The sequence below is a fragment of the Protopterus annectens genome, chromosome 2.part1, assembly GCF_019279795.1.
Source record: "Protopterus annectens isolate FY-2018-M chromosome 2.part1, PAN1.0, whole genome shotgun sequence".
NCBI lineage: Eukaryota > Metazoa > Chordata > Ceratodontiformes > Protopteridae > Protopterus > Protopterus annectens.
The window spans coordinates 515486422-515512977 of NC_056729.1; the positions used below are offsets into that span (position 1 = coordinate 515486422).

The 26556-nt window shown below is 43.2% G+C and overlaps 1 protein-coding gene across 2 annotated transcripts in view; it reads right to left on the minus strand.

Annotated features, from left to right (window-relative positions):
- The window catches only part of LOC122794130 (stem-loop binding protein), a 405733-nt gene that overhangs the window by 217424 nt on the left and 161753 nt on the right, over positions 1–26556 (minus strand). For both annotated transcript variants that reach the window (XM_044062311.1, XM_044062310.1), the window contains one exon: positions 3421–3483. In XM_044062311.1, the coding sequence (XP_043918246.1) occupies positions 3421–3483 (63 nt within the window). The remainder of the gene's footprint in view (positions 1–3420; positions 3484–26556) is intronic.

The window sequence follows — 26556 nt, forward strand, 5'->3', positions numbered from 1 at the left end:
AGCAGATGTTAATGAAATATTGCTCAACAGCAAATGGAAGGTGGTGCTGATCTTAAGTTTTAATGCAAAGAATGTGCTTGCTGTGGTGCTTAAGGAATTGGTTCTTGCTTCTGAATTTACCAGCTCAATGACCTCCAAAATAAGATGTCTGGAACTGAAGTTTTAAAATTCATAAGAGAAGGAAAATGCTCCCTTTTCTCCTTGTTTCTATTTCGAAAATCTGGCTACTACGGCATGAAGAATTTTTAAGGGGGTACACATGGTAGGTCATGAAGCAATATAAATAATGTGAAGATGTGCTTACTTGATAGATGCTTAAAAATTGAGGTGTTTCAGATGTTTCATAAAAATTAAATGTCAGACTGTACAGTCAGTAAAACCAACAAGGGCAGAAAGGATAAATGGTTTCTCCTCACAAGTGGAGAAACAGATCTAACCTTACGTACGGTAAACATAGCATATTAAATATGGGTACTTAAGGACTTTGAAAATGATAGATTAAAACCCAAGATTAACAATTTTCGGAGAAGGAAAGTGCTTGGGGGCTTCAGAATGCATTTAACTTTTTAAACTACTTTTTCAGCATTCCCATGTGATCTCCCAGTAGATTTTAGGGGGGAGGGGTGTACACTGTGACATCATGGGAAACCTAGGCTGCCTTAAGTGATACTTCACAGGAGATGAGAAGTTTGTTGTAGATCTGCAGACATCTGGCAGTTCACCTGAGCTCACCTGAAGATCTATCTATATGCAAGAAAGATTCTTTATAGTCAACATGAAGCCATGAAAATGTCATTACTCTGTTGCAAAGTCACCTACGACAATGCAGTGTACTTAAATACAAAAGCAAATTAGGCTTTTTGTCATTTTACTATCAGAGGCACCAAGTTACATCCAATGAAATAGGTGTGTGCAACTGGAGAAAGAGAAAGTACTTTACTATGGTCAAATGAAACTGGGAGTGCGGGCAAATTGCAATTTTCACAAAGTTGCTTAGTACATTAATATTCACAGTATAAAATAAGGTGCAAATGGGAGCAAAACAGCATAATCCAATAATATAGGGCTTTGGAAGTATAGCAGTGAAGGAACTGAAACTGGGAATGGAAGAATCAGAGTCTGGGACATGATGTTGGAACTTTAAGTGGATTAGCACATTGGAATGCTGGTCTGTGCCCTATATATGTGCTTAAAAAATCACAGCCCTGTTAAAATCCACATAGCAATACCACTACACATGTATTTTTACACTTTTAAAGTGTTCCTGAACGCTGATTAGCACTGCTGCAAGTACGAAGGAGTATTAGTTTCAAGGGAATATACTTTATGCATGTGCAAGCCTAATTCGGATTAAAGGATTTACAAATTAGGATAGCAATCTGGAGTCAAAACAGACATCATACCTAAATTTATACACAGTCAATACAAGATTGTGCTAAACATAGGAGGACGCAATGGCTTTTAAAAGTTTTGTAGCAAAGACATTGCTACAAGATGGAAATCAAAAATATTAGGCAAGTGGATGATTAATGGAAGTCCAATAATAGGGAAAGATGCCTTGCAAAGAAAAATTCTTGTAAAAAATGTGGCCAAGGGGTTTACTGTATAATGTCTAGAGTCAATATAAATAATTTGAAAGCATTTCGATATTTTAAGTTGGGTCAAAAGTGAATAGTTATTTACTTTGGAGTAGAAATGCTAGGATTATTCAAATATATTCAAGAGAGGCCTTGTCATACTTAGCTTCATTATGATGTACAAGGATTTTATCAGTCCAGATACAAAGGATAAATAAAAAGTTGCCTTTTTGGGTCCAAAGGATATTTTAAGTTAGCTGTCCTTACTGTAACTACAGTGCTTGTGCAAGCACCAGTAAGGAAAGCATTGAACAATGCCAAAATAGTGATGCAGTGTTAACTGGGGTTAGTGGCTAAAACATGTGCCCCTCACCTTTGGTGAGGAGAGCAAAAAGCTGTGGGTTTTACTCCCAAACTAGGCGTTTTGATTAAATTTTCTATTCCCAACACTGTTGTACAGCATTAGGGGATGCTGTATTCAGTGTGCTGATCTTGGAAAGAGATGGTCCCAGGGTCCTGTCAGAGTTGATGGCTCACTTGGTTAGAAAAGACCCCAAAGCACTTGTGGGGGGGGGGGATAAAGGAATCTCCCTGGTACCCTGTCCAAGTTTCACCCAATTCTCTTACAAAATTGCTAGGATTCTCTTGAGGAACTGTTTTTACTTTTTGGGGAAGGCAATAAGCATCTGAAATAAAAATTTGTTTTACACAGCAGTTTTGGCAGAGAGGTTAAAAGGGTCAGGTTTTGAAATAATGTACTGGAGGCATTTCTCTAGAAGCAGCTGCAAGCCTGGACTGCAAACTGCTCCTCAGACAAATTAGCAATAGTCTGCATTAGTAAGTTTATATACTTTTAAATAGCCAACAGTTAAACATCTGCTTTAGGTGGTGAAGGGAGTTTCACCATCCTATAATCAATGACATTATACCGACAGCAAACACGTTAAGCTCTGAAGTGAGGCGCACACAGTCCCATTAACTATCAAAGACCAAGGGAAGTCTCAAAATTTTCAGAGAACACTAGAAGTGACTGAAAAATGCTCAACTATTTCATCTTAAATGAAGATGCTAATTTAATCCACTAGGCAGAGTTAGTAAAAGCTTTCAGTGCTCAAAGACAAGGTTAAAAATGTTAAAACCTACTAAAATTTACTATGTATCAAACCTCAGGACCGCAGAGTTAGAGACCATCATTGCAAACAGCAAGGCATTAACTACTCCTGTAGAGAGCAGTAACACGCACATATTAGGAGCAATTTTAAGCATCACTAGCACACCCAATAGCACAAAGTTACAGCACAAGAGCTCAGTACCCTAACAAAAACCTGACAAACGACATCAAAGACTTGCAGAGAAAGAAATAGTCTACTCCCTCATCCCCAACTCCATACTTTTACAGGTTAGGGTGTCACAGCATTCAGTGTGACAGACTGCATAATTGTTTTAGCAAAAAATGAACAAACTAAACTATGTAATTTAAAAACTCCATCTGTACCAAAGAGCAAAAATGCAGTAATCACAACTGACAAGGGAAGACCTTATATGCACCCAATTATATTACCCAAAGGCTACCTCCTTCAAGTAGGCATACAATTAATGCAGACAGCAAGCCGTAAGTACATTTCTGCTCAAGTTTTGCTTAAAAACACAAGTCTTGAGTTATTCATCTTAGGAGTAATGTTAATACCACCAGCAGTTAACTTGTATCATCCATATACTTAAGCAAAAGCATAAACTAAACTAGTTACAACACGCTGGACAGAGCTATGCAGTAAAAATTACTGAACACAGCTGCAAGCCAGTTCTTGTGATGCTCAAGTGTGTGTGCCAAGTTTTACCTTACCTTTCAGAGGATGATCTGTTGCCTCTGTCACCAAAATCACGAATTAAGAGTCGTCTTCTGTATCTAAGGGAGAAGATAAAAAAATCTTACTGCTACAACAATGCAGCTGCCTTCACAAAGCAGTTCAAATTCCCAACATAAAGGCATAGCTTAAAATTATATAAAAATGTTTAACACTATCTTTATCCAGGCATGTAATACACAATACATTTTAGGCGCAGAGAAAGCCCAAAAGTTTGAGCATCCCCCCCCCCCCCCCAATTACTTTTTGCAATTTCAACCTAAAAATATAAAATTCTTCAGCAAACTGAAACATCTTTACATACACAGTTCAACAAGCCATCATGCATCTATCGAAGAATCTCAGCTTCAGGATTGCTTCAGCACAGAGAAAAAACCCAAAACATTCAACTTAATGGAAATACAGGAGTGTATAAAACGAGACCTAAACAGGAAAGCAAAAATCTCAGTGCAATGTATACAAATCCATGGGAGGAAAACTGGTTAGTAACCTTCCATTTAGCAAGACAAGACATGCAAAAGTTTCTGTACATTCCCGTCAGGTGTCTTATGTGCATTTACTAATGAAGTTCTGCTGTCCTGTGCAACCAGAAGAGGTCCATCACATGAATCAGTGTCACAACATTTAGACGCCAGTGACAAAAAAAGTACAGTTTTGTACCTACCATAAATGAAGATGTTAGAGTGTCTTCACTGCTGCAGTCATTACACTTGGGTTATCCTGCCGTCAGGCGGTCCCGCAGTCGGCCAGAGTTCCAAAGTCTTGGTCCGGCGTCAGTTGCTGTCACCTCCTCCCTGACGTTGTGTGTCAGGGGTATACAAGAAGCAGCCAACGCTTGCCCCAGATGTCAGGTGCCACCAAAAAGATAGGCAATACATATTGCTTATACAACATACAGTAAGGTAATAACAAAACCTTCAATAACCAGCAAATAAACTACATAGGTAGTAAAGTGTAGAAAGTTATAGATAAGACCCAGCTAAGAAAGAGGGGATGGCGGGTGGGTAACCAGGACTGCAGCAGTGAAGACACCAACATCTACATTTATGGTAGGTACAAAACTGTACTATGTTCGTGTTTCACTGCTGCAGTCATTACACTTGGGTAGAATCCCAAAGCAGAGTCAGGGTGGCTGGTTCTATAGAAGATTAGGTGTGGCTATGAGGCCCTGCAGCACTGCAGTGGCAAAGCCAGCTCTGGATCTGGAGTAAAGAGGCAAGTGATAATGCTTGGTAAAGGTGTGCACTGAGCTCCAAGTTGCAGCTTCCAAAATGTCTTTGGTAGGTACTCCTCTAAGATAGGCAGTAGAAGTTGCAGTTGCCCTGGTGGAATGTGGTCTAATGTTAGATGGTACAGGTTTCCCATGCTGTGTGTAGCAGAACCGGACACACAAGTGTCCTATCCACTTTGAAATGGTCTGCTTTAGCCTTTCCCTGTGATCTTGCAGCATAAGATACAAAAAATTGCTCAGTTTTTCTGAAAGCTTTTGTTTTGTCCAAATAGAAGCGGAATTGCCTATGTCCAAGGAATGTAGAATTGTCTCCCCTTTATTCTGTGAATTCGGATAAAATGTTGGCAAGTGAATAGTTTGGTTAAGAGCCACACTGGATACCACCTTAGGCATAAATGAAGTGTTTGTTCTTAAGGAAACCCAGTCTTGGTGAAAAATAAGGCTCCAATGCCATTAGTGCCTGTAGTTCAGAGACTCTTCGTGCTGAGGTTATTGCCAATAGCAGAGCAGTTTTCCATGATATACATTTTAATTCTGCTGAACTGGCTGGCTCAAAAGGAGGTAAAGAGTTTTTCCAAGACAAAATTGAGGTCCCAAGTAGGAGTTGGTGCTCTCCGGGGCGGTCTTATGTTTTTAGCCCCTCTGAGGTACTGCTTTAGCAATGGATGAAAGAAAATAGGAGGATCTGTGTTGTAATGAGCCGAAATGGCAGAAGCGTGGATCTTAATGGATGGAGGATAGTCCTTTGTCCAGCATCTCAGTTAAGTACTGTAGTATCGGAGGAATGTTAGGGACAAGAGGGTCAAGGCTTTGAGCCTGGATTCAGGCACAGAATCTCTTCCACTTTTCTGAGTAAGGTTTCCTGGTGCTAGGCCTCCTGGTCTCCAAAATGACCTCCATAACAGCTTTAGAGAGGTGTTCTGTTTGGCTAATGAATCTGCCATGCAGCCAGGGATAAGGTTTTGAGAGGACTGTGCAGGATCCGATTGTTTTGCGTCAGGTGTGGAATTGAGGCAAAATCCAAGGTGGGCCTTGAGCCAAGTTCTTTACGATTGGGTACCAATGCTGGCGTGGCCAGTCTGGAGCAATCAGAATAATCTGCGGTTTGTCTTATCTGGCTTTTAGGAGTACCTTTGAAAGGAGAGGAAGTGGTGGGAAGGCATAAACGTTTAGGCTTTTCCAGCTGAAAAAAAAAGAGCATCCACTTTCCATGCTTGTGTGCGTTAAGTCCTTGTGCAGAATTTTTGTAGTTGGCAATTCAGTGGGGAGGCAGAGATGTCCAGGGGCACCCCCATTTTTGCATTATCATGCTGAAAACTTGTAGATTTAATTTCCACTCGTGAGGATCCATGATGTTTCTGTTTAGTCTGCCAAAGTATTTTTCTTTCCTGGCAGGAATTGTGCTTGCAGATTAATTTGATAAGTTATAGCAGTGTTCCACAAGGTCATGGCTTGCCTGCATAGGGGGTAAGAATGAGTTCCCCCTTGCTTGTTTATGTACCACATTACTGTGGTGTTGTCTGTCTTTAATAATAATTGTCCTGGATGCAGAAGGTCCTTGAAAGCTGTTAGGGCATTTTGTACAGCCAACATCTCTTTGATGTGAAGATGCATTTGGTCTGTGGTCCATTTGCCCTGAATACATTTTCCTGCCATGTGTGCTCCCCAGGCGTAATCCGAAGCATCTGTTAAAATCTGCTTGGCTGTGGGAAGAGTGTAAGGCTGATCCTTGAGGTGACATGCCGTGGCCACCATCAAAACTCCTGTTGTAGGCAGGGAATTAGTGTTACTACTGTTTCCAAGCTGTGAGTGTTGAGTCCAAACACTTGGGTACCATTGTAATGTCCTCAAATGCAGTCTGGCATATGGAATTAGAATGCAGGATGCCATAAATCCCAAGGCCTGCAGAATTTTTCTTGCAGGGAGTTGGGACTTTGTTGCCATCATTTGAAAATACTGAGTCAGTTGTCCTTGTTTGTCTGGCATGAGATGAGCCATCTGGGCAGTTTTATTTAAGCTGGCACCCAGGAATATCATCTCTTGTGAGGGCACTAGTTTTGACTTTTCGTTTACTGTGTACCCTAGGCAACTTAACTTTTTTTTACAAATGCCAGATGCTTTAAAAGAATGTCCTTGCTCTCCGCTTGAATCAGGCAGTCGTCCAGGTATGGATATATTTGAATTCCTTTTTGTCTGCAAAATACAATTACTGGTGCCAGGCACTTTGTGAAGACCCTGGGTGCAGTAGATAAGCCAAAGGGCAGTGCAGAGAATTGCTAGTGCATTGAACCAGCTATGAATCTGAGGTATCTTCTGCAATTTTGTCTGATAGGGACATGCAGGTATGCCTCTGAGGTCCAAAGTAACAAGCCAAGCTTTCTTGCCCAACATGGGAAGGAGCTGCTGTAGTGTCAACATTTTGAATTTCGGATCAAGGTAAGTATTTAGAGTGAAAAGTTCTAGTATGGTTCTCCAGGCTTTGTCCTTTCTGGGGATCAGGAAGAGTCTTGAGCAAAATCCTTGTCCTTGTTCCTGCTGTGGTACTTTTTGAATAGCTCTCATGTCCATGAGTGCTGTAATTTGTTTTTGTGCCTCTGCCCATTGATTGTGTGGCAGGTCTGGCATACCTTTTAGCCTTGGTAAAGTGTGAAGCGGAACCTGTAGCCTTGAGACAAAAAATTCAGCACCCATTTGTCTTGGGTGATTGCTTGCCAGTTTTGTGAAAAAAAAGAGCTAGTCCCCCCCCCCCCCCCCCAAGGGAGCTGCCAAAAGGGAAGAGTTTGGCATTGGAAGGGGGAAGTCATTGGGACAGTTTCCTGTAAGGTTGTGATTTGTCCTCACCTCCTTTTGGGGTTGAAGCACCCCACTACCGTGGTCTGTAGGAGCCTTGGGGCTGAGATCTGCCTCTTGGGCGTCTGTATCTGCCTCTGTGGCCTGACACTGGACAGGACCAATTTTTTGTAAGCCAATTCCTGCTAAATCTTGGTGGCTGTACCTGTAAGAAATCATTCACTGTTTGCATAGATTTTGCCTCATCCTCCATTTTCTTTAATACCTCTTCTGCCTTAACACAAAATAAAATATCTTGCTGTAAAGGAGCATCCAATAATTTTGCCTTAACATGACCTGGTAAGCTTTGTTCCTTTAACAAAGCATGCCTTCGAATCAGATCATGTAACTGCTGCTCTACAAGAAGCTTCTAATGAGTCAAAACCACATTGCAAAGTATGCTTCTCACTTGTTCAGCAATAAATCCTGCATTTCCTTAAAATCAGGTTGTTCTGCACTTGCTCATTTTCTGCTTTAACTGACAGTAAATATTGTTGATATTTAAGCATGTGAAACTAGCAGTTTAAAGCCCTTACTGCTAAAGTTGCAGAGGTGTAAGCTTTCTTCCCCCATCTGTCTAATGCTCTAGAGTCCCTGTCCGAGGGAACTGGATTTTTAGCCGTGGAGGCCTTTACCCCTTTGGGACCCTGGGAAATAGTTTCTGGGTCAGCAGCAGGGTTTTTGTAAAGAAATTTGAGAGAGTCGGGGACTCTAGTTCCCATCTGGCTTGACTGGAGCAGGGGGTAAAGAATCTGGATTTAAACTGGATTCAGAGAACACACAGTCCACAATATCAAACACTGGTGGAATAGCAAGGGGCCTGTGCTGAGGCAATAAAAGAAAGTCTGAGCCTTTTCATGGATTCTGAGTAATCCTGGCACTCCCAATGGAAATGCTCCCTCATGATATGTAAAGTTTCCCCAAAAGAGTAATCCTCAGGAGGAGAGGCTGAAGGAATTGATTCTTCAGCAGAGTCCTCATAAGGGGGTAGAGAGTATCCCTGGTCCGAAGAGGAATCAGAATATATAGAAACCTCAGAGGAATCAGTCTGTATCCTGCCTAGGCCTTTTATCAGGAGGGGGATGGGAACCCCTGATCAGAGTAATTAAGTCTTCAGCCATTTTGAGCATCTGTTTTTAAGGCATGGAGGCCTGTCCAGGTGAATACTGTACTTGCTTCTTTGTCTTTAATGTTGTTTTAGACTTGGCTGTAGATGCAATGTTAAGTTGTGAAGGTCCGAAAACACCCTCAGAAGCCGATGCCTGCTCAGCGGCTCCAGACCCATCTGAAGGGTTATTCTCCGTAGGCCCAACACCTTTGAGTATCCAGAGGCCTAGGCAACTCCACGTGGGAGTCCATCGCGGCCTGCGGCTCTGAGGTAGCGGGTGTCAGGGGCTGCGAAAGCACCTGAGAACCGGCAAGTGGCCTAAGAGAGGCTTCAGTGTCAGTTTTGGGCCTAGGATGCCTTTCCTTATCTTTGCGTTTTTTGTGAATTCCGGTCATCTGTTCCGACAGCATGATACAATTAAACCTTCGGCCAAAGTAATGGCGAGCAAAATCAGACGTTTAATAGTGCATTTGTTAAATCTAGCACAAAACCGGCAACTAGTGACGTCATGATTTGGGCCTAGCATGGAATACAGTAAGAATGAAAATCCTTACGAAGTATTTGCTTCCCACAAGAAATACAATTAACTTTTACTGACATTGGTCTGAGGCAAGAAAAAAAAGTTTCCCCAACGGGGTACTTGGCTTTATTGAAGACTTCGGTTCTGAAAATCGAAATTGATATCTCTGGAGTCGGCCGACCGGCACTTGCAAACTTCTTTTGCTTCGGGCCTGCTAAAGTTGCAGAGGTGTAAGCTTTCTTCCCCCATCTGTCTAATGCTCTAGAGTCCCTGTCCGAGGGAACTGGATTTTTAGCCGTGGAGGCCTTTACCCCTTTGGGCAAGAAAGACTGGAGAAAATGGAGTTGGTTGCTTTTTATATACCCCTGACACACTGACGTCAGGGAGGAGGCGACAGCAACCGACGCCAGACCAAGACTTTGGAACTCTGGCAGACTGCGGGACCGCCTGACGGCAGGATAACCCAAGTGTAATGACTGCAGGAGTGAAACACGATGAACATCTGCATTTCACGCAATCTGTTTCTAACAGCTGAAAACCAGCAAAGTAAGATGCAAATTTACAGTCTCAGAAAATTTACAAGAGACTTTAAATATTAAATGAAGTACTGCACACAAGGTTTAGCGACCACAACATTCAAGCCTCTGCCAGGAATAAGCAGACCACATCCTAAAAATTATGCTTAAATGGTTAACAGCAGTACAGTTAGTTGCACAGTCTGAATTCTAACATATTAAGATACAGCAAGTGTGATCAAACTATCACTTTGCTCCCATCTCAAGTTATACACAAGTACACCTTAATGCCAGAATTTGATTATACTAACTAGTTCCAAGCAGTTTTTAATTTAAATGCTTTCAAAGAATTAACAGTTGCAAGCTGACGTTACTGTGAATGGTGGAGTGCCACTGATTACATTAACAGAGCAGAGCAGGGGTGGTGTGTTTGCAGCAGCCCGAATACTGGCCTGGCAAACAGATACGTCAGGTTTACATAGTACACTGTTGATGGTTGGGGTAGTCTCATTTGTCAAAAATCTAAGTAATTCTTTGTTCTCAATCTGTGCTGAAGACTGCTCTCCCATGTGTACCCCAGTATGACCATTTCAAGGATTAGAAGATTTTTCTGCGCTACTTATTAGTAACTTTGCTTTGTTCTGGATCTACTGCCATTGGCTAGAATGCTTAGCTACCGGCTTGCTTTTCAAATTACCACACGTCACTTTTCGTGGAGGACGGTTCCTATTTCTGTAGTTGTCTCGTGTGTATGTGGGGGGACTTTTACTTTGGCAAAAGTGAAGTTATATCCTTTGTACTGGCCAGTTTCGTCCTGCAAAATCTCTATTTCTATTAAAATGTCCCACTTCAGGCATTTGAAAAGGTGACAACCCTACTTTAAAGTATAATGGTCATGTTCCGACAGATTTGTTTCAGAATTTTCACTCCGTCATGATAAAGCTGCAAGGTTGAGTGTTTGGTTTTTAGTTTCACCATTTACTCTCAATAACTGCACCTACATTATGTCAGGGTAGACTATGGAAAATGCATCTGCATCACATGCTAATTTTCAATAAGGTGTCCCACCTGTAAGGCCTAGTTGATAGCTTGCCTTTGTAGGAAGTAAAGGCTCTAATACATTTAGCATGCAATTACAGTATCATGCACATTAGTTCAGACAGTGAAAGTATTATGGGCAGAGTATTTTAGGTTATAAGGATATTCTGTTCTGAAAAATTTTTATAAGATCTTTAAAATAAGCAAGTAACTATTTGCACCAAAAATTGTACAATTTGTTGCTGTGGTGTATATGTTGCGTCCAACCCCAAAGGTTATTCAAGTTATTTGCATCATTTCTTTTAAGAATGACCAATACACCAAGTCAGCTTCACTTTACCACCATGTAGGGCAAGTACTTCAGGTTATGGAGTGACTAAAGACTAGCATGATGTGCCCTCTATAGAGCATTCTGACAAGAATCATGGATATGACTGTAGTCAGACGACGCACAAAGTACAGTTGTGTACACTTACCATAAATGCAGATGTTTGAGTGTATTCACGGTTAGTCATTACATTTGGGTCATCTGCTTACAGGTAGCCCTCAGTCAGCCTGATTAAAAAGTATTGGGTCCTGTGTCAGTTGCTGTCCCTTCTTCCATGACGTCAGGTAGTCAAAGGGATAAAACATGCAGCCAATGCCATTACATCACTTTCTTGCCCCAGATGTCAGGTGCCCCCCTAATGGGAAGCACTTAAGTATAAAAGTACAATGATATACCTCCAACAAAAAAGCAAATACACCAAAAAGCTTTTAAGCATAGTAAAGTAAAGTAGAGGTATAACCAAAGGAAGTTAGGGGGCTGGAGAGAGGGTAACCAGGACTGCAACAGTGAACACACACTAACATCTACATTTATTGTAAGTGTACACAACTGTACTATGTTCTTCGTGTTTCACTGTTGCAGTCATGACATTTGGGTAGATTCCCAAAGCTATGGTTGGGAGGAGGAATTTAAAAAACATTAGGACCAGCAATAAGGCCCTGCAAGACTGCAGTGGCAAAGCCAGCTCTGGATTTGAAAATTGGCAAATCATAATGCTTTGTGAAAGTATGTACAGAACGCCAGGTAGCAGCTTCTAGGATGTCCCTGGTAGGGACTCCTATGAGAAAGGCTGTAAAGGTAGATGCAGCCCTGGTGGAGTGATGTCTTATCCCCTGGGGGATAGGTTTTCCATGGTGCTTATAGCAGAAATTAATGCAATGGCCTATCCATTTAGAAATTATTAGCTTTGAAATAGCCTTCCCCTCTGCCCCTGCAGCAAATGCCACCAGTAGTTCAGATTTCCTTTGAGGTTTAGTCCTGTCCAAGTAGAATCTAAGTGGTCTGTGCACATCTAAGGAATGCAGTACATGTTTCCCCACTTGTTCTGTGGATTGGGAAAGGTTGGCAAATGGACTGATTAAGAGCCACACTGGATACCACCTTGGGCATGGATGGATTGGTTCTGAGGGACACCCTGTCCGCATGAAAGATTATGAAAGGCTCCACTGCCATTTGGGCCTGTAATTCAGATACCCTTTAAGCTGAAGGGATTGCTAAAAGGAAAGCCATTTTCCAAGAAAGAAAAGCCATTTTCCAAGAAAGACATTTTAAGTTCACAGTAGCAGCTGGCTCCTCTCAAACAAAGTTAAGGTCCCAGGAAGGGGTTGGAGCTCTCCTGGGTGGTCTCAAATTTTTGGCCCCTCTGAGGAACTGCTTGAGCAGTGGATGAGAGAAGGGAGGTTCTGCGTTATAATGAGCTGAAATGGCTGAGACATGGATTTTAATGGAGGAAAAAAAGACAAGCCCTTGTGAGCATCACAGCTGACTATTGTAAAATCTGAGGTAAATTGGGTGCTGCTGTGCTCATCCATTGAGACTGGTTCCAGACACAGAATCTTTTCCCATTTTTCAGCATAAGCTTTTCTAGTACTAGGCCTTCTTGCCTCTAAAATGATATCCATCACAGGTTTACTGAGGGATGGTAAAGGAGAGATTAGGTAGTTAGCCAGGTTGCAAGGCTCAGTGTTAGAAGCTGAGGGTGCAGAATCTGGTTCTCCTGCTGGGACAACAGGGAAGGAGTCTGAGGCAGGTGCCATGGGGATAACCATGACACTCCACAGGAGGGGGTACCAGTGTTGGTGTTGCCAGTCTGGAGCAATCAAAATCATCCTTGGTTTGTCCTGTGATTTTTAGTAGTACTTTGGAGAGCAGAGGCGGGGGAGGGGGGACAGACTAACAGGTTTTTCCAGCTGAAGGACAAAGCATCCACTTTCCAGGACTGTTTGTGGGGAGTCCTTGTGCAAAAACTGTCCAATTAGTAGTTCTGGGGAGAGGCAAATAGGTCTATATCTGGGCTCCCCCATTTGCTCGTCAACATGTTGAAAATCCTTGGTTCCAGTTTCCACTCGTGCGTCTCCATGAGGTTTCAGCTTAGTCCGTCTGCCAGTGTATTTAGTTTTCCTGGCAGGAATCGAGCTTGTAGGTGTACTTGGTAGCTCAAGGCTGTGTTCCACAATGCCATGGCTAGTCTGCAGAGGGGGTAAGAATGTGTACCCCCCTGCTTATGTACCACAACAGTGGTGTTGTCAGTCTACCATTAGTTGTCCCGGAAGAATGTGGTCCTTGAAGGCTGTCAGAGCATTCTGTACAGCGAGCATTTCTTTTTGATAGATATGCAGGTGCATTTGCCTTGGGTTCCATTTGCCTGAATGCACTTCCCTGTCAGGTGAGCTCCCCATGCATTGTCTGATGCATCTGTTGGGGGTTTGGGCAGCAGAGGGTGGTGTGAAAGGTAGTCCCTCATTTTGGTGGCAGGCCTCTGCCCACCAAAGGAGACTTAGGCAAAGTATGATCGGAATCATTGCTTCTAGATCCTGGGAATGTTGACACCATAGGCTTTTTAGATACCACTGAAGTTTCCTCATATGCAGTCTTGCATATGGAATTAGAAGAATGCAGGAGGCCATGAACACCAAGGCTTGCAGTATTAGTCTTGCAGATAGCAGGGTTTTTGTGGCCACTTGTTTGAAGTAAGTTCTCAAATGAATTTGTTTCTCTGGCATGAGGTAAGCAATCTGGGAAGTTGTAGTCAAGCTTGCTCCCAGGAATATATTTTGTTGACTGGAACCAGGTGAGATTTCTTTTAGTTTATGGTGTACCCCAGACAGGTCAGAACCCTTTTTACAAAGCCTAGAGGATTCAAAAGTATGTGCTGGCTTTCTGCTTGAATTAGACAATCGTCCAGGTATGGGTATATTTGAATATTTCTTTGCCTGCAAAATGCAATGACTGCAGCTAGGCACTTTGTGAATATCCTGGGCGCTGTAGATAAGCCAAAGGGCAGTGCAGATAACTGCTAGTGTGTAGCCTGTTTTGATGCAAAGGTATCTTCTGCAAGACTTCTTGATTGGGATGTGCAGGTATGCTTTTAAATCTAGTGTTGCCAACCAGGCATCTTTGTCTAGCATAGGAAGCAACTGGTGAAGAGTCAGGATCTTGAATTTTGGAATCTCCAAAAAGGTGTTTAGAGTAGACAGGTCCAGGATAGGATGCCATGAATTTTTTTTTCTGGGTACCAGGAAAAGTAGAGTAAAAAAGTACCAATTGAATAGCCCCCATGCTTAAGAGATAAAGTACTTGTTTTTGGGCCTCTGCTCACGGATTTGGGGGTAGGTCCAGCCACCCGTTTGGTGTTGGCAATGTGTGGAAGTGAAATCTGTATCCCTGGTATACTATATTTAAAACCCATTTGTCCTGGGTAATGAGCTCCCATTTTTGCACGAAGAGCAATCTTTCCTTCCAAAGGGGCAGTCCGTTGATAAGTGCTTGGGGATTGTAAAAGGAAGTCATTGAGACAGTTTACCATGGGGGGGGGGTCTTATTACTCCCAGATTTGTAAGTAAAGCCCCCCCCACCACCACCACTGCTTAGTCCTGTGTCTCCCCTGGGACTGAAACTTGGGGTTTCTGCTGTGTCTGAGTTTGGTTTGTGAAGACCTGGAAGTGGTGGGAAAGGACCAATGTTTAGAGGGCCAGTGCCTACTACATCTACGAGGCTGAACTTGCAAGAAATATTTAACAGTTTGCATAGATTTAGCTCTATCTTCCATCTTTTTAAGAACTTCCTCAGCCTTGTTGCCAAACAGGCGGTCCCGACTTAAGGGAGCATCCAACAATTTACATGATCAGGTAAAGATTGCTCCTTAAGCCAAGCATGCCTTCTGAGCACAGACCCAGTAACAGCAGCCCTGCAAGAGGCCTCTAATGAATCAAACCCACATTGCAAAGTATGTTTTCCAACCTGTTCAGCAGAATGCAGTAAATCCTTTAATTCCTTACTTTCCACACAATCAGGAATCACTGTTTAAGCAATCCAATAACATGGTGCTAATACGTTAACATATGAAACTGGCAGTTTAAAGCCCTAAAGGCCAAGGTTTCAGAAGTGTACACCTTCTTACCCCCATCTAACCAGCACCCTGGAGTCTATCAGAAGAGATAGGATTTTTAGCAGTAGAAGCCTTAATGCCCTTGGGCCTTTGAGAAATAGTCTCTGGATCCGCAATATGATTTTTAAAAAAAGAACTTGTGTGACTCAGGGACACTGTAGTATCGGTCAGGTTTTCTGGGAGTAGGAAGCAAGGAATCGGGGGCCAAACTAGATTCCGAAAAAGCATCATCAACAATGTCTAGCACAGGAGGAATAGCGAAGGCCTATGCAGAGTCCGGAGTAAGAAATCCCTGAGCCTCTTTTGAACCAGAAAAATCCTGGCTTTCCCAGTGGAAATGCTCCCTTAGAGTAAGGTTTCACCAAAAGAAAAATCCTCTGGAAGGGAAGCGGAGGGAATAGAGTCCTCTGCATCAGAATCCTCATAAGTAGATAAGGGCAAAGCCAGATCAGAAGAGAAAACAGAATACTGGTCAGAAGATTCACAAATAACTTCAGTCCTAGGCCTCATAGAAGGGGGGGGGGGGGTTGGCTACCCCTGATTAGAGTCATAAGATATTCAGCCATTTTTATCATTTGTTTTTTAGGCAGAGGCCTGACCATGTGGCCTGGGCATCTGGCATGGTTCAAGATTTAGGCCTAAGCGAAAGCGGCATCTGTTTAATATGCAAGTCCGTAGGCCTGAATACACCCTCAGAAGCCGGTGCCTGCACAGTGGCTCTGGGCCCATCCAAGGTAGACACATCTGCAGGTTCAATAGTTTAAGCATAGCACGGAATAACTGACACAGAATGGGTCTCAGTAGAGGCCTGTCTTTCTTGGCGTTTTTCAGAATCCCTGTAGTCTGATGGCTAACTGACGACATTTCTGGATAATTAAACAGAGAACCGAAATATTTAGAGGTGAAAATATATAGAGGATGGATAGTGTGCAGATTAAATAAAGCACAAAACCGATAAAGGAAAGTAGTGGTCAGGGCCTAGGCAAGGAATACAGTACGAATGAAAATCTTGCTTTCCTCAAGTAATGCAATTAACTTTTACCAACATCTGTAAGGAGCAAGAAAAAAAAAAGTTCCAACGAGGTATTTGGCTTTAGAAGACTTCGGTTCTGAAACTAACGAAAATTTCAAGAGTCTGCTGACCGGCACTTGCGAACTGCTTCTGCTACCACACGGCAGGAAAGTCTGATGTAATGGCGTCGGCTGCATGTTTCATATCCCTGACGACCTGACATCATGGAAGGGACAGCAACCGACACAGGACCCAAGACTTTGTTAATCAGGCCGACTGAGGGTTACCTTCATAGGTAGGTACTAGGCTATTGGCCCAACGGCCTACATAAGCCTAGGCAACAAGGTTCCCTGGCTTACACCACCCAAAAAAGTTATTTTCCTGTGCCACTGTTGAGCAGAGACACAGAAGTGGTCCACGGGGTGCATTTCCCATCCGCTCAAGATTTTTCTTGAGTGCTAATGAAGAACTTATGTAGACTGGTAGCCTGTTAGAGTATGGAAAGTTTCTGGGACAGGAATCCATCCCTCCAGCATGTCCTGTTTATTGTGGTGACAAGGTTTAGGTTCCTAGTGCGTGTAGCTCGGAGAGATTGGGATTTCTTTAGTTGTAGCATGTCCAACAGCTCTGGGTTTGGCATAGCTTTATATGTTAGGCAGAGATCACCTTGGAGTAGGCGATAAAGCTTGAGAGTTTGAGGCAGTGTAAGGCATTTGAGGCCAGAAATCTGAGAGGTACTTTTGTGGCCTTTCCAGCTGCTGCAGATGTCTTGTGAGGTACATTCCAAAAGGGGCATTGTACTCTAATGGGTCTAATGAGCGTAGAGTAGAGGGGAACAATGACCTTTTTTTCCTGGATGAGAACCCTTTTATAATGAGGTGTGCCACGTAGAAGGACTTCCTGACTACTGTGGCAATGTGACTATCAAAGGAGAGACTCTTGTCCACCTGGGTCCCAAGGTCTCTCATCACACATTCGGTGTTAAGTAGATTGCTGCCTATGTGGTAGTTCATGGGTGCAAGAGTTTTTACCAAAGGGAATGACACTGCACTTTTTGGCATTGAGCTTGAGGCCATGGCTCTGACACCAGGCATCTGTCTCAGCGAGGCCCTTCTGTACGATGTCCACATCATTTGGGGACTTGGACTATGGCTCCTAGTTAGCAGTCATCTGCAAACTTTGTTAGCCTGTACTTCCGAGAAGTAGATACCAAACAGATGTCCCAGGACGGAAGCCTGTGGTACTCCACTTGTCACTGCTTTGAGGTCAGATTTGGAGTCTGCAACTTTTACAGTGTGGTTCTGTCAGTGAGCCAGTTGGCAACCCATCTTGTGACTTGGGGATTTATACCTAATTTAGTGAGTTTAGCTATAATTCCAGAATGGGGGATGCTGTTGAAAGCCTTGGCAAGGTCAAGATAGGCTGTGTGAACCACCTTACCCTCATCTACGGCTTTGGTGACTGCCTCAAAAGTCGATCAGGTTCAGGAGGCATGATCTGCCTCACAAACCCGAACTGGGTGGGATCCAGCGTTTGGAGGTTACCAATGTCTTTGTTTAGGAGTTCCATAATGATACGTTCCATAGCCTTGCATACCAGGCTTGTCAGGCTAATAGGTCGATAGCTCCCAGGATCAGTGGTGGCTCTCCCTTTGTGGAGTGGGATAACTGTTGCTGTGCGCCAATCAGTGGGCACAAAGCCTGATGCAAGGCTATTGCTGAACATGGTGCTTAAGCAGGGAGCCAGTTCGTTCTGAAGTTCGTGTAAAACACAGCCTGGGATGATGTCCGGTCCCGTGGATGCTGTGTTTTTGGCTTTAGAGAGAGTGCAGCTTTTACCTGCACAGTTGTGATTACAGGGACTCTGCATTCTTTCTGTACAGATATGGGCCGTTTAGGGGGTGGGGGTAAAGTTAGCACTGAACTTGCCAGGATGTTGGCAATATCAGTTGGTTCTGTAATTTTCGTGCTGTAACTCAGAGCAGATCTGGGTGTTGCCATAGATATTCTTGACATAGAATGCTTTGTGGTTGTCCTTAGAATCAGTGGTGATTTTTTCGTAGCTAGCTTTGGAGGATCTTATAAGGGATCTTAGCTTCTTATGGAGGCTGACCAGGGAGCGCCTCCACAAATGGGATTTTACTCATTGCCAACAGTTTCTTCCTTCTGTTGTACAGTTTATGGCAGGGGACCACCAGATTGGCTTTTTTTTTTTTTTTTTTTTTTGTGGATAGCATCTTGGTTCTGTTTGGGATAGCACGATCTATGCACCTGTGTTAAGTGCGTAGAGAGTGCATTTGTGTAGGATTCAGCAGTTGTAATCGTTTTGTCCATCTGCATGGGTGTCATGAAGTTCACCACTTCTGTCTTTAGTATGAAGTTGGCTTTGGAGAAATTTTACTGTAGTTTCCTTAATGGGGAGGTGGGGGCAGGATGTGGATATCAAGGGTGATTAGCTTATGGTCGGATCGGACCAACAAGGAGTTGACTTCAGGTGTGAAACACCAGTCACTCATGTTGGTAATGACTAGGTCTAGGATATTGTTGCCCCTGGTGGCGGTGCGGATAAGTTGATCCAGGGCATTGAAGTTTATGAATTCCGGAAAGCATTAAGCTAAAGGAGTTGGTATAAGAGTAGTTTTCCCAGTTAATGGTGGGGTAGTTGAAGTCGCCCATTATTAGGGTGTTTGGTTAAACCCTAATGTTTTCCAGTACATCAAGAAGAGAAGAGTGGGCATGGTGGGGGATCTGTAGCAAGCTACAATTCAGATTGCAGCTTTGCCCAGAGTTAGTTGCACTTTGATAACCTTGGATGCACTATGCTGAGCAACTAGCCTGGAGGTGTGGATATCCTTAATGAATATGGACACACCTCTGCCTTTGGTGTTTCGGTCCAGGTTACATGGCCGAAAAGTGTGGTATGAGTTATAGCCTGGTAGTGCAGGGGTGCTCTCTGGAGCCTTGAACCAGGTCTCAGTCACTACACAGATATCCAGGTTCTCCATTTTAAGGAGTGCCTCGAGTGAGTGCATTCTGAGATTTAGACTTCTAGCATTGAGTAGCACTACCCTCAATTTTTAATGCCTGTCCCTGTTGCAGTGGTGAATTTATTTGAACCTTGCCTAATAAAGGCACTATAGGGGCAGCAAGAGCCTTAGCCAGTATCCGGAATCCCAGGTGCGACAGGTGTAGGCCATTTGTGGCAGAGCATCGTGGTCTGTCGGCCATGTCATCCCAAGTAGACAGATACTGGATCCCCATAGATGCTACTCAGGGCTAGGGTCATACCTGCCTGGGCTACAAGATTGGAGAGCTCTTCCAGGTCTCTTTACATTTAGTCCAGGGAGGTACGTCTCACGTCATTCACACCAACATGGACAATGACAGTTATATTTGTACTGGAGTAACCTGAGTGTGTGGGTTGTGGCGGATCCTGGCACCAGACAGCAACCTTCTTGTTTAGCCTGGTGAGTGGGACATCAGTGTGCCTGACTATACAGTCACCTATGACTAGTGTGTTGGGTACATTGTTTTGCCTTATTGGTTGTGGTTGAGTGGCACACAGTCCACCAAGTGTCATTTGGGTTGTGTTGGGGATGGAGGTTGCTTGCGTTTCGGCTTTGGAGGTCTCTGTTGCTTAGACAGATTATTATTGCGTGCCTCCGCGAATGTTTGTTACTATGTGTGGATTTTGGGGGTGTAGACTTGGTGAGACTATGTGATAAGTGTGGTGCAAATGTTTTTCTTCTCATGACTGTCAAGTTCAGTCTTCGTTGGAGAGAACTTTACCTCCAGTTTGGCTAGATAAGTGCATCTCTCACAGGTTGTAGTGTTGGGTGGTAGGAGGGGAGGGTTGCCTGTGTACATGAGGCAATTTCTACACTGCCTTAAGATGCCCAGATTCAGACAGGAGAGAACACTGGGAGCTGACCCTTGGACATGCCTGAATAAAAAACTATTTCCCTCTAGATAAGCGAGGAGAGCGAGTACAAGAGAGTTTTTTTCTCTAAGTGAGAAAAGTACAAAAACTTTTTCCTCTAGGTAATGAGGAAGGTTGAGTGCTATAGTAATTAGTAGCTTATTTAGTGCTTACAAGTTTTGAACAAGTGCTGAGCACGAATAAGCAAATTTAAAGTGCTAAAACTAAGACTCTGTATCTGCACTAGAGTTACAGGACAGAAACAAGTGCAAATGCAGGCTTTCAAATCAGAAAGTTGAGAGATGGAAGAGATTGCCCAACGGCCAATAACTACAATTTCTGGGCTAGAACCACTCTATGTGGTAGACAGGTTACCCAATGCTTAGCACTCCCACTGATAAGCTAGGCTTCCCTGCAACACCTAAAGGCTTGGGGGGCTCAGAAGCTTACATACAGTCATGGATACAGCAAATCTGTATCTGGAACACTAATTACAGAAAAGGTAGGAAACTGGCTTAGTGTTTTTTTTTTTTTTTTACAGAAAAGTAGCAAAAACAGTAGTAAAAATTCACACGCAATGCAAGCTAGCACAATTGAGTATGTAGCAATTAGACCCAACACAGTTTAAAAAATGCAATTAAATTAAAAAGGACTAAAAGCAAGTGCAGAAAGGGAGTTTATTAGGTAGAATCTGGTAAAGAGATGGGACTGGGGGAGTGTCCCAGATAAAATCCAGTGGAGTGGGCAACTGCAAAAGCCACCAAATTTTAACTACAAGTCAAAAATAGGGTGGGTGGGACAGTTTCAACAGAGATGTAAGCAACAACAGTACAAATGTTAAAACCAAAAAAATATATAGCATTCTGCCATCGCCCAGAATGATACCACAGTACAAGGACAAAATGACTGACTTCAACAGTTGGCTAAGCTTTTGGTGTCATAAGGGTAGCAGATAACCCAACTGTAGAGACAAGACAGACATTTTAGAAATATAGTGCACACAAATACAGTGCATCAACACGCAGTATTTTACACATTGAATTCACAGGCTCTTGCCTAGCCTGGGAAGGCCACACTGTCCTCAAACAGATGGGAGAATTGGATGAAGGCAGAGGAAACATCAGGCAAGGTTCTTGGCAGAGAACAGGAACCACGGACAGAAAAAAAAAAAATTGAAGTACGATCATGACTCTACACCAGCTGTCCACTCTAAAGCAGACAAGTAACAAGATTTTGATCACCAGTGTCTTTCTAAATCAAGAATTGTATGCTCCTTTTCCAAGATGCAATTATGTTTTCATTCAGACCACGTATTGTGTAGTGGTATTTTCTTGTTCAAACTAGGGCTGTAAGAGTATGCTCCAACAGACCAACTGTTCTTGCATTTGCAAGAAATCCATCTACAACATAGTTTTTCCCTCCACTTTTGCACACAGGGTCAATCAGGGAGTCACTTCAACAGTGAATGTAGAGCCAAAGCTTACATTGACCCCAATTTAATGGATTTGGTTATACTTAACTCACAAACATCTTCAAATTGCTCCACCTTTTTAATGCCTTTCCTCAGCTGTCTTCAAATTTCAATACATGTAATAGAAACAACCATGATCCATCCACAAACAGACTAGTCAGGGCACCTCTGCTTCCTTCATAATTTTGCAAGCACTTGCAATGTTATGAGTAGCACAACAAAAGTAAGGTTACCCCAACATTTCTTGTTAAAATCCTTAACCCAGTGAAAGTATGTAACCGCTTTCACAGTACTATGGCTTTGTTACATAAGCTATTGTGGCAATGTCATTCATTGCGCTGACAGTTATTCACATACAAGTGAAAGCAGAGTATACACAGCTAGACTAGTGGGGCAAGGTATCTTATTACACAGCCTTGTCGGCGTTTCACAAGATAGCCAGTTAAATGTATTGTTTGACTGGCTGCACGATCAGCGCAATATTATGCCATTTGTACAAGTAAAAAAATCATTTCCAGATGCCTACAGCACAACTATCTTCAACACAAATTGTGTGATACTGGAAATTAACTGTTTATTGCATATTTGCCATATTGTGTGAGCCGAATAACCATTTAGTAGATACTCATTAAATACAATTATGCAAAGGTGAATACAATGCCTATCACTAGTAAATATGGTAATGAAGCTCGTCAGGCAAAAGTACATTTGTGTACACTTGCATAAAATGTAGATGTTAACTGTTGCAGTCATTGTCAATACATCATTTTTTCTTGCCCCAGATGTCAGCTGCCCCCCTAGTGGGAAGCAATTAAATCTAAAATATACAAGGTTATACCTCCAACAAAAAGGCAAATACACCAAATAGCTTTTAAGCATAGTAAAGGAGAACAGAGGTATAGCCAAAATCAAGGGGCTGGAGGGAGGGTAACCAGGACTGCAACAGTGAATACACTAACATCTACATTTATGGCAAGTGTACACAACTGTACTGTTAGTGTTTCACTGTTGCAGTCATCACATTTGGGTTGATTCCCAAAGCTAAGGAAGAGTGGAGGAATTTGGATAGCATTGGGACTAGCTATAAGGCCTTGCAAAATTGCAGTGGCAAAGCCAGCTCTGGATTTAGAGAAAATTGGCAAATGGCAATGCTTGGTGAATGTATGCACAGAACTCCAGGAAGCAGCTTCTAGGATGTCCCTGGTAGGTATGCCTGAGAAAGGCTGTAGAGGTAGATGCAGCCCTGGTTGAGTGGGGTCTGGTCCCCTGTGGGATACATTTTCCATGGTGCTTACAGCAGAAATGAATGCAATGGCCTATCCATTTGGAGATGGTTTGCTTTGAAATAGCCTTACCCTCTGTCCCTGCAACAAATGCCACCAGCAGTTCAGAGTTCCTTTGAGGTTTAGTCCTGCCCAAGTAGAATCTAAGTTGTCTGTGCACATCTAAGGAGTGCAATAGCTGTTCCCCTTTGTTCTGTGGATTAGGAAAGGTTGGCAAGTGAATGGACAGACAAGGCCACACTGGATACCACTTTTGGCACGAAAGAGGGATTGATCCTGAGGGGCACCCTATCCGCATAAAGATGATGAAAGGCTCCACTGCCATAAGGGCCAGTAATTCAGATACCCTTCTTGCTGAAGTGATGGCTAAAAGGAAAACTGTTTTCCAAGAAAAGAATTTTAAATCTGCAGTAGCAGCTGCCTCAAAAGGAGGAAGGGTGAGTTTCTCAAATACAAAGTTAAGGTTCCAGGCTGGAGTTGGAGCTCTCCCAGGTGGTCTTAAATTGTTTGGCCCCTCTGAACTGCTTGAGCAGTGGAGGAGAGAAGAGGGGAGGTTCTGTGTTATAATGAGATGAAATGGCTAAGGCGTGATTTTTTTTTTTTTTTTTTTTTTTTTTTTTAGGAAAAAGACAGGCCCTAGTGAAGCATCTCCGTTAAGTACTGTAAAATCTGAGGTAAATTGGACACTGCTGTGCTCATCCCTTGAAAATGATTCCAGGCACAGAATCTTTTCAGTTTTTCAGCATAAGATTTTCTAGTACTAGGCCTCCTTGCCTCTAAAATTACATCCATCACTGGTTTACTGAGGGATGGTAAAGGAGAGCTTAGGTAAATTTGCCAGGCTGCTAGGTTCAGTGTTTGAAGCTGAGGGTGCAGAATCTGGTTCTCCTGCTGAGACAGCAGGGTAGAAGTCTGAGGCAGGTGCCATGGGACCAACAGTAACACTGCGCAGGAAGGGGTACCAGTGTTGGCGTGGCCAGTCTGGCGCAATCAAAATCATCCTTGGTTTGTCTTGTTTGATCTTTAGTAGTACTTTGGAGAGCAGAGGCAAAGGAGGAAAGGCATACTGTGAAAGACTAGCATCACTTTCCAAGCTTGTCTGAGTCCTTGTGCAAAATTTTTCCAAATTGATATTTCTGGAGGGAGGCAAACAGGTCTATATCTGGCCTCCCCCATTTGCTTGTCAACATGTTGAAAATCCTTGGTTCCAGTTTCCACTTGTGTGGATCCAGGAGGTTTCTGCTTAGTCCGTCTGCCAATGTATTTAGTTTTCCTGGCAGGAATTGAGCATGTAGATTCACTTGGTAGCTCAAGGCTGTTCCACAATGCCATGGCTAGTCTGCAGAGGGGGTACGAATGTGTACCCCCCTGCTTATGTACCACATAACGGTGGTGTTGTCCGTCTTTACCATTAATGGTCCTGGAAGAATGTGGTCCTTGAAGGCTGTCAGAGCATTCTGTACAGCCATTCTTTATGATTGATGTGAAGGTGCATTTGAATTGGGTTCCATTTGCCCTGAATGCACTTCCCCTGCCAGGTGCCCCCCCTCCCCCATGCATAGTCTGATGAGTCTGTTAGGGTTTGGGCGTCAAGGGGTAGTGTGAATGGTAGTCCTTGTTTTGGTGGTAGGCCTCTGCCCACCAAAGGAACTCTAGGCGTACGCAAGGAATGATAGGAATAATTGCTTCTAGATCCTGAGAATGTTGACACCATAAGCTTTTTAGATACCACTGTAGTTTCCTTATATGCAGTCTTGCATATGTAATTAGAAGAATGCAGAAGGCCATGAACCCCAAGGCTTGTAGTATTTGACTTGCAGATAGCAGGGTTTTTGTGGCCACTTGTTTGAAGTAGAGATTGTCAAGTGAATTTGTTTCTATGGCGTGAGGAAAGCCATCTGGGAAGTTGTATTCAAGCTTGCTCCCAGGAATATAATTTGTTGACAGGGTACCAGGTGCGATTTCTTTTCGTTTATGGTGTATCCCAGACAAGTTAGCACCCTTTGCATAAAAGCCAGATGATTCAAAAGTATATGTCCTGGTTTTCTGCCCGAATTAGACAATTGTCCAGGTATAGGTATATCTGAATATTTCTTTGCCTGCAAAATGCAATGACTGGAGCTAGGCACTTTGGCTAATCTACTGCGCCCAGGGGATTCGCAAAGGGCAGTGCAGAGAACAGATAGTGCATGTAGCCTGCTTTGAAGTGTAGGTATCTTCTGCAAGATTCCCAGATTGGGAAGTGCAGGTATGCTTCCTTTAAAACTAGTGTTGCCAACCAGGCAGGTGTTGATTAGACAGGTCCAGGATAGGACACCATGAATTGTGTTTTATGGGTACCACGAAAAATCTTTAGTAAAAACCTTGTCCCTTTTCTGGTACCAAACGAGTAGCCCCTATGCTTGGGAGAGAACTTGCTTTTGAGCCACTGCCCACTGATTTGGAGGTAGATCCGGACAACTGCTTGGAGTTGGTAATGTGTGGAAGTGAAATCTGTATTCTTGGGACACCATTTAAAACCAAATTGTCCTGGTTAAGAGTCCCCAGTTCTTTGCATGAAGTGCAATCTTTCCACCCAAGGGGGCAATCCGTTGAAAAGTGCTTGGAAGTTTTAAAAAGAAGTCATTGAGATAGTATATCATAGGGGGGAGTTTATTACTCCCAGATTCGGAAGTGGAGGCCCCCCACTGCTTAGTCCTGTGCGCCCCCCTGGGATTGAAGCCTGGGTGCTCTGCTGGATCTGGGTTTGGACTGAAAAGGTCTGGAAGAGGCAGGAAAGGACCAATTCTTAGAAGGCCAATGCCTACTAAATCTTGGAGGTTGTACTTTTAAAAAATCTTCAGTTTGCATAGATTTAGCCTTTTCCTCCATCTTTTTAAGAATGCCTTCTGCCTTGCCATACAGGTGGTCCTGATTTAAGTGAGCATCCATTAATTTCACTTTAACATGATTTGGCAAGGATTGCTCCTTAAGCAAAGCATGTCTTCTAAATACAGACCCAGTTACCGCAGCCCTGCAAGATGCCTCTAGTGAATCCAAACCACATTACAATGTATGTTTACCAACTTCAGCAGAATGCATCAAATCCTGTAAATGCTTATTTTCAGCACAACCAGGAATCATTCTGTTTAAGCAATCCAATAATATGCAGCTGACACTAACATATGAAACTGGCAATTCAAGGCCCTAATGGCCAAAGTTGCAGAAGTGTATACCTTCTTACCCCATCTATCCAGCACCCTGGAGTCTCTATAAGAGGGGGTAGGATTTTTGGCAGTAGTAGCCTTAATTTCCTTGGGTCCCTGTGAAACAGTTTCAGGATCCACAGTAGGATTTTTGAAAAAAGTTCAGGAACCCAGTAATATCCATCAGGTTTTCTGGAAGCAGGAGAGTCAGGGGCCATGCTAGATTCCGAAAAAGGTATCAATGTCCAGTACAGGAGATACAGCTAAAGGCCTGCGCTGGAGCAGGACTAAGAAATCCCTAAGCTTCTTTTTAGAAATCACAGAAATCCCGACTTTCCCAACGAAAATGCTCCCTGAAAGTATGCAAGGTTTCACCAAAAGAGAAATCTTCAAAAGGGGGGGGGGGCAGAGGGAATAGTCCTCAGCATCCTCATAGGTAGATAAGGGTAGATCTTGGTTAGAGGAAACAAATTTCAGAATCCTGGTTAGAAGAACCATAAGCAAACTCAGTCCTAGGTCTCTTAGAGGGGGAAGGTTGGCTTCCCCTGATAAGGTCTTCAGCCATTCT